Below are 8,151 nucleotides of genomic sequence, written 5' to 3'. Positions count from 1 at the left end.
GGGCGCCTGTGACTCAGCGTATCTGCCGCCCCCCGCCCCGCGCCGGCCAGACCTGGACGAGTGCCGGGCGCACAGCCTGTGCCAGCACGCCTGCCGGAACACCGAGGGCAGCTACCGGTGTCTGTGCCCCGCCGGCTACCGCCTGCTCCCCAGCGGAAGGAACTGCCAGGGTGAGCGGCCGCGGGGTCGGGAGGGGCATCCTGCACCCTCCGCCCTCTCCAGCCCCCCTCGACGCTCCAGGGCAGGCAAGCCCAGACGTGCGCTCGGAGGGGCTAAGTGCCACCCCCGCCCGGCCGCCACAGGCTGGCAGCGCTGCAGCAGGGCCCAGAGAGGGCACGGCAGGCCCATCCAGCTCCACGTGTCTCTGGACAACTCGCGTCCCCTCCCTGGGCCTCCGGTGGGGGTGGACAAGGAGCCAGCTCGCAGCTGCTGCTGCCGGTCGTGTCTGTCACTTCACCCCCAGGCTGAGTGTGCTGCTCCCACGTGCTCTGTGCTCAGGCCCCATGTGCGGGGCGCCACACCCCCACCCCCAAAGTGGGAAATGAGCCGCCTCCCCCGCACCCTCACTCCTCACAGGGCTCGGGGGATGTCCTCGGGGTGATGTGGCTGCCGCGGGGGCGGGCAGTGGGCAGGAGCTCGGTCCAGGGGCAGTGGGCCCTCGGGGCCCCGGGCAGCTCTCCTCTCTCCCAGGCTCTCCAGCCTAGCTCTGGGCCCAAGAGGCCCCTGGGGTCCCGCCGCTCCGCCTGGGGGAGACAGGGAGGTGCCAGGGGCCCCTGGCCAGGGTTTTGCGGGTCAGGGTGGCTGAGGATGGGGAAGGGGCTGCCCGCCTTGCTGGGGCTTGGAGGCATTTGCCGCGCACTGAACCCCAGCAAACCTTGGCTTTCCCCTTGCCCTGCAGACATCAATGAGTGCCAGGAAGATGGCATCGAGTGCGGGCCTGGCCAGATGTGCTTCAACACCCGCGGCAGCTACCAGTGTGTGCACACCCCGTGTCCTGCCACCTACCGGCAGGGTTCCAGCCCAGGGTAAGGGGCCCCTGCCGGGTAGGCCTGGGGGCGGGGGTGGCCTGCTCCCTGCTGGGGCCTGGCAGCCGATACTCTGGCTCCTGCGTGGCCAGACCCCTGGTCCAGGAAGGCCGTGACTCAGCAGAGTCCTCCTGGGTGAGTGGTCACCCGCCAGAACCCCTGGGCCGGCCTCTGGGCCGCAAGGCCGTGCGCCCACAGGGTCAGCGCGTCCTGCAGCCAGTGAGGATGTGAGCTCCCGACACTCACCCTGAGCCCTGGGCGGGAGAGGCAGGGTTTGGCAGAGAACCTGGGGGTGGTTTTATCCAGCACTTGCATAAAACCCTGGACACGAATACAGAGACCAGACCCGGGGCCCAGGCCAGATACGCAGGGGCGGCTCCGAGACCCGGGGAGGCCCTGCGGGCCCTGCTGGGGGGGCGCATGAGGGCAGCCCCTGGGGGTGGGGCTTGCCTGGGAAGCCTGGGGTGGGGGGCAAGTTCCCCTTACACCCCAACCCCTTGCAAATCCAGAGCGGGCCTGGGGCTCCCTTCCAGTTTTGTCGGCCCTGAGCCCTCTGGCTTCCCCCGGGCCAGGCATGGGCTCCCCTGAGGGAACCGACTCCGTGGGGCCTCCGAGGCCTCGCAGCCGCCACTCTCAAGTGGGCACCCCGTGGGCTTGCGGACAGGCGCGTGGGCAGTGGGCTCAGCAGCGCAGGGGAGAGCAGCGTGCCTGGGATCCGCAGCCTCCCTGCTGGGGGTGCCGACCGCGGGCGTGTGACCCTGCAGGACGTGCTTCCGCCGCTGCTCCCAGGACTGCGGCGCCCGCGGCCCCTCCACGCTGCAGTACAAGCTGCTGCCGCTGCCCCTGGGCGTGCGCGCCCACCACGACGTGGCCCGCCTGGCCGCCTTCTCCGAGGCCGGCGTCCCCGCCAACCGCACGGAGCTCAGCGTGCTGGAGCCCGACCCGCAAAGCCCCTTCGCGCTGCGCCCCCTGCGCGCCGGCCTGGGCGCCGTCTACACCCGGCGCGCGCTCACCCGCGCGGGCCTCTACCGGCTGACCGTGCGCGCCGCCGCGCCTCGCCACCAGAGCGTCTACGTCCTGCTCATCTCCGTGTCCCCCTACCCCTACTGAGGGGCGGGGCTCGGCAGCTGTGGGCCGCCGGGGCTGGGAGGGGGCGCGGAGAGCAGCCGACCAGCCCCCACCGCCCAGCGGGCTGGACGGGACGGGGTGCCCGGGCCACGCCAGCAGCGTGGCCAGCCAGGGCATCTTCTCCCGCGCCCCGTGCGTCATCGAGACCTTCAGTAAACACGCCCTGTGCGCAGGCACGCAGCCTTGACCCCAGGACTCGGGCGCCGACAGACAGCGGCTGCCTTCGCCACCCTCCCCTCCCCACCCCGCCCCACCCGCAGGAGAGCGCAGGCCCCTGTCCCAAGCTGTGACCTGAGGCCGCAAAGTCTTGGCAGGGCTGTGGGAAGTCTGCAGGTCCGCAGACCGCTGCCCCGGAGTTACCCTGCCCAAGGGGCGGGGCAGCGCCTGCCCTGTGCTGGGGCAGAAGTGGGCACCCGCCCACGCGGGCACCCTCTCCTGAACCCGTGTGTGCATGTGTCTACTATAAAAACATTTGTTTTACCCAACTCGATTTCCTCATCCAGTCCTTTTGCTTTGCTCACAGGGCTTTGGCCAGGAGGGGGGCCGCCGGGGGGGCCGCAGCCCCTGTGACAGGGGAACCCAGGCACCTCTCTGCTCTCTGGCTGTTCCCTCACCCCACAGCAGGAACCTGGCGGTGGCCTCCTCGCCCAGGGCTGTGGGGGACATAAGGAGCACGGAAGGCGCAATCTGATACACCGTGGCACCCCGGGCCTCTGTCCCGAATGTGCGGGCTCCCCTTCATCCACCGAGCCCCGAGTCGTCCGTCCGTGGCGGCCAGTGGGCCTCAGCCCTGGGGGCGGGGCGAGCTCACGTTCTGTGCAGAGGGCTCAGGCAGCCGGGGCTGAGGGGTCAAGCGTGCACCCGGAGCGAGGTGTGCTGGGGAGAAGCACCAAGTTGGGGTGGTGGGGCGGGTGAGGGCTGGTGCGGGGGGAGAAAGCTGGCGGCCCGCTGCGAGGAGGGTGTTCCTGCCAGACGGAGCAGCACAGGCCAGGGACTGGGACGGGACAGTGCCTGCCCGGGGGGCTCCCGGGGGCCCCGGACGCCATCGGAGAGTACGAGGGGTGCCCAGGTGGAGCCCTCGGGTCACCGCAGGGACTTTGGCTTTGACGGAGTGAGCAGGAGAGGGACACCCGGGAACATCCATGTGTGCACTGGCGCGCCTCCAGCATGGGCAGGGGCTGAGCCTCGGGCAGGCGGGGGCCAGCCGGCCGTCCAGGAGGAGGGCAGAGCCGGCGGCGGGAGGGGCTCTTCCCTAGCTTTGGAGCGGAGGGGTTCCCTGGCTCCCCCGGGCCCCTGGCGACCGCGCCGTCTCCCGGGACACTGAAGAACGCTGTCTGGGCAGCTGCCCTTGCAGAGTGGCAGTGAGGAGGGAGCCTCCCGGCAACTCGGGGCAAAGGGGGAGAAGCCACTGTGCCCATTTCACAGGTGGAAAAAGGAGGCTCAAAGGTCACGGGCCTGCAGGCGACTGGCCAGAGATGGGCTGGGACTGCCCACCAGACTCCCACCTCCCAGCCCCAGGGCCTCCCCCGAGGAGAGTTCACTTTCAAAGCTGATTTCTTTTGAGTCGGGGACGCAGTCGTGAGGGCCGAGAGCGTGAAGATGTCAGGCTTTGGGAAGACCCGGTGTGTCCGGCCACTGCCCTCCCGTGGGCAGCGCACGAGCGGCCCCCGCCAAGCATGGGCAGTGGGCATGGCCCGAGACGGCATCCCAGACACCTGCGCTCACATGATCTTCCCCTGTCGTCAAGTGTTCTTTTTCTGTCAACCACTACAAAGGCAAACGCCACGCGTAGCCTGCAGGCTCTATGGGAACAGGTGGGAGCTGTAACTCGCCCTGGCACAGCCAGTTCAGCCCTGCCTGCCTGGGACCTTCGTTGCCTCCATGCTGGGGTTCAGGCTGGGGGAGGAGTGGGGGCAGGGTTCCCCAGGCCCACCCTCACGCCCTCCACGCCCCATCTGCCCAGACGCACCTGTGGGGCACCTGCTAGGGCTGAACACCCCTCACCCGCCTTGTGCAGCCCAGGGACTGGAACACCTTGAACCCTGAGCCCTGTTAATTTTTTATGGAGCCAGCGACTCCGCACTCAGGGGCAGCAGCCCTGGGGCTGCTGCCCAGGTGAGACCTGCAGCAGGCAAGCAGCCTCCGTGTCGAGCCTGCTCAGTCCTGCTCGTCCTCCCCGGCCTCCCCCGGCCCTTCCTGCTCGTAACCTTCTCACTCACTGACAGCGCTTGGCCGGCCTGAGTTTATTTACTTCTCCCAGGAGCTCCAGAGGCGGGCAAGGTCTGCCCATTCCACAGAGGAAGGAGCAGGGCCTCAGGAGGTGAGCCGCTGTCCAAGCTCACACGCTTGGCGGGGAAGACCCTCCCCGCATCTGCCGACTACAGGCCTCAGCGGCCCAGCCTGCAGCCGCCCCCCTCCACTCTCCAAGGACAGAGGACGGGAGGAGGCGGCCCAGGGGGCCAAGAGGAGGGGCCCTGGCACCCAATCTGGCCTCCTTCCTCTTCCGCTTTCTGTCCCCGCATGAGTCTATGAGGCAGAGCTGGGTGCAGCGAGCGCTGGCCCAGGTCCCGCAGTGCCTGGGGTCCAGCCTGAGACACGTCCGTTCCTCCGCCCCGCGCGCTCCTCCAGGAGCAGAGCTGCCGCCCAAGCGAGCCCAGCCAGGCCAGCTCCAGAGGGTGTTCCTCACTCCTGCTTCCCCAGCTGCAGCTATCATTGGCCAGGGCCCCGTCCAGCCTTGGCCCCCGACACCCCTGACCTCTGAAGTATTCTGAAACATCAGGAGTAGAAAACAGCCCTGCGGGGTCACTCATTAAACTCCCTGATGCGACTTTTTCCAAGAATCCAACAGTTGGACTCTGTGTTCCCACTGGGCTGGGACTCGCAACCTGGGGCCCAGCCTGGAGGACACGCTCTGTTCTGAGCCAGTGTCCAGACCCGGGCAGTGACATGGCGGCAGGGCAAGGCTGCAGGGTCTCCACATAACCCTAACCCTAACTGAGCAATGGGGTACGGAGCCCTTGAGTGGCAGAGAGAGCTGGAGCTCAGGGGGTGAGGGGTGACTCTTCCAGACCAGGTGCACCGGAGGTGGAGGGAAGGGGCCCCGCTGAATGAGCTTATGTCCATCAAGGTGCCCTTCAGCAGTTCAGACCAGTGCCCGCAACAGTCAAAGCCCACTGAGCCCTGCTGCATGCGGAGGGCGGGGGCAGGGAGACAGCTGATGGGTGTCCTGCAAGGTACAGGTGGTGGTGGCCCCAGCTCAGCCAGCAGTGGGGAGCGCGAGATGGGACCCCAGCCACACAGGCCTCTGCTGTGTCGCTGGGGCCTTCAGGCACCTAGTGTATGTCAGCGTGAGAGCCAGCAAATGACAAGGGATTGACCCGGGGGAGACGTTCCCCAAGACATGGACACAGCAAGGGTAGCTGTTCTCACAGCCCTGGGACCCTGCCTTAGCAATAAGGGAAGAAAATAAAAAAAGCACAAAAATAAAAGGAAAAGTAAAACTGTCTATTCCCAGACAGTATTATTATCCACATAGAAACAAACCCATTGGAAAATGAAATTTTAATATCTTTACAATAGTATCGAATTAAAAATAGAAATTCACTAAATGAAAGGCAGATGTCTACAGATGTCTATATATTACAGGCGATAACACGCGGATTACGCAGCTGCGTCAAGTCAGATCTTTTGGCATTCTCACTGACGGGCCCTTCATTCCTCACATCGGCCAGATCTTCTCTAAAGTAAGACCCCGCTCTTGCCTGAATAGGCCCCTGCCCCACAGGTCACCCTAGGTAAGCAGCAGAGCGGGCGCTGTGGCCTCAAGAAGCCCCATCTCTTCCAGAACGAGAAGTGGTTTTGTTTACCCCGACACCACGGACCCCAGGCCTTTGCCACAGGAAATACACATTCTGCCCAACCCCACCTGGTCCATGTGGGATACCTTTCACCTGTGGGGACCTGGGAGCAGGCCAGCTCTTCTAGCTCGAAGTCCTAGAAGCTTCTGTCCTTACAAGAGTCTTACCTGGGACTTCACATCAAACAAAGGAGCTGCTTTGTGGACCAAAACAGCATGTACTTCAATACTGTTGTAGAGACAGAATTCTCTCCCAAAGTCTTAAAACCAAGGTCACATTCATGCAAATGAAGGTCGCTTCAAGAGGTAGCTTCTACAGACAGACCTACTTGAGGTTTCTATCTCGTGGTTCATCTAAGTGGCAATGAATTCTTTTGAATCAGTTTTGGGGTTTTTAGATGCTGGAACCTCTCTGGCTGTGTCCCAGGCCTGGGCCCCGGCTGCTCTGCAGGAAAAGGGGCCAGAGGCTACTGTGCACCTGGCAGAGGGAGGGTGCAGGCAGGCAGCTCACCTGGTGGCCAGTCCCCCATCACCTTGATCTCTGCCTCTGGCAGGCACCCACCTGCTGCTAGTGGGAGGGGCCTGCTGGCAGTCAGGCCCCTGTTTTCTTCTCAAAAGAGCTGTGACCTCGCTGTCCCTCGTATCACCAGTGTCTGTCGTCAGGAGAGACAGTCCCCTGGGCTGGAGCCATTTCCACAGCAGGGAGTCATGAGGCCTCCACCTGCAGCCCTGGGCTGAGACCCTGGCTCGTGGTCAACCCAGCTGCAGCCGAGGGTCTGGGCAGAGCCCCGGAGATTGTTGGTGCAGCCCTGTTGGGGGGGGTGGGGAGGGGGCCCTTGTTGCCAGCTCCTGTCCGCACAGTGGGGATAAGGGATCCTGGGGGTTACACGAATGTAAGGAGAATAAGGGAGCACTCGCTGGTAATCAGAAGGGCTGTGGTCAGGGCCTAGGGGTTTTAGGGGACACTGACCTCTACATCCCCTCCCACCCCCAGCCTCTACCACCTCTCAGACTGTCGGGGGCTCTCACCCTCTTTCTAAGGACTGGGTAATGGGGCCTCTTTCTAATGATGATGGAGCCACTACTAACTCGAGAGATTAGGCCTTACTGCCAGTTTCCCTCCCCACTTCCTTTGAGTAACTCCAAGGAAGGGGTCCCGAGCCACTGTCATCTGCTCCCCAGCTTTCTCCGGGGGCAGTGAAAAGGAGGAAATGAGGACCCAGCCAATGAGGACCCAGCTGGGAGTAGCTCAACAGACGGGGAAACCGAGGCAGCAGGTCTACTGCTGTGGGTTACTTTGCAGCTGTCGCTCACTTTCCTGCTGGGAGGGAGGCGGAGAGGCCCAGAGCTGGCCCAGTGATGGGAAAAAGGAGGCGCTGCCTTGCCTGCCACCCTCAAGCCACCCACAGTCATCTCATGGTCCCGGTGACCCGCACCCACCATCAAAGCCCACCGCTGGGGCCGGGCGCCAGAGAAAGGGCTTCCGAGCACTCTAAGCTCTGATTGTACTTGAAACAGCTCAGAGCCTTTTCTCTCCCTAAAGGACTCCCAGTTACTGAACTGACCCATGAGCCTGAGTGGGGAGACAGGACAGTGAGCCCCAGATGGTCACCAGCTGTCGGGGCTGGGGGTCGCTAAGCCAGGAGCCTCCCAGGCCCCTCCCCTAGGGCCCTTTTCTTAGGCACCTCCCAGTACCAGGGAGGGGTCTGCCACACGACTACCCCTTGGCACCCCCCCTTTCCACCCAGATGGCACACCCAGCAGTGACAACTGAGGTGCCACCTCCTGGGCTTCAGGGCTGGGAGGACCTGGCCAGTGGCCCCTCTGCGCACCCCAAAGGACCTGCTGTTCACCCGTTTTTGTGGCGACTGGTGACTTGGAGCCTGTAAGGCCAGCCGGGAAGAATCTTCTAAAGGCCAGCTGGGGTCCCAGCTCCTGTTCTGCAAGCACGAAGCCCCCATCTGTGTGTCCCAACCTTGCTGGAAGACCCAGGGGTGAGCAGGCAGCCCAGGGCTCACTAGTCACTGGGAGCCTGACGGCGGGTGAGGTGCCCCCGTCTGATGAGTCAGCCCGGAAGCAGCGCTGGGCACGGGTAAAAACTGGGCATCCCAGTGTTACCCCACCGGGGAGGCCCCACCCCCA

The 8,151-nt window shown here is 64.5% G+C and overlaps 1 protein-coding gene across 1 annotated transcript in view; it reads left to right on the top strand.

Annotated features, from left to right (window-relative positions):
* Window positions 1–2,598, top strand: part of HMCN2 (hemicentin 2) — a 109,501-nt gene extending 106,903 nt beyond the window's left edge. The window contains exons 90-92 of the mRNA XM_012721201.1: window positions 51–170; window positions 899–1,025; window positions 1,790–2,598. Of these exons, the coding sequence (XP_012576655.1) occupies window positions 51–170; window positions 899–1,025; window positions 1,790–2,135 (593 nt within the window). The 3' untranslated portion in view covers window positions 2,136–2,598. The remainder of the gene's footprint in view (window positions 1–50; window positions 171–898; window positions 1,026–1,789) is intronic.
* Window positions 2,599–8,151: the final 5,553 nt, after the last annotated feature.

The sequence above is a fragment of the Condylura cristata genome, unplaced genomic scaffold (genome assembly GCF_000260355.1).
Source record: "Condylura cristata isolate star-nosed mole 26May11 unplaced genomic scaffold, ConCri1.0 scaffold00006, whole genome shotgun sequence".
In the NCBI taxonomy this organism is placed as follows: domain Eukaryota; kingdom Metazoa; phylum Chordata; class Mammalia; order Eulipotyphla; family Talpidae; genus Condylura; species Condylura cristata.
Note: the sequence above shows the minus strand (reverse complement) of the source record. Positions and strands in the feature narration are given on the sequence as shown.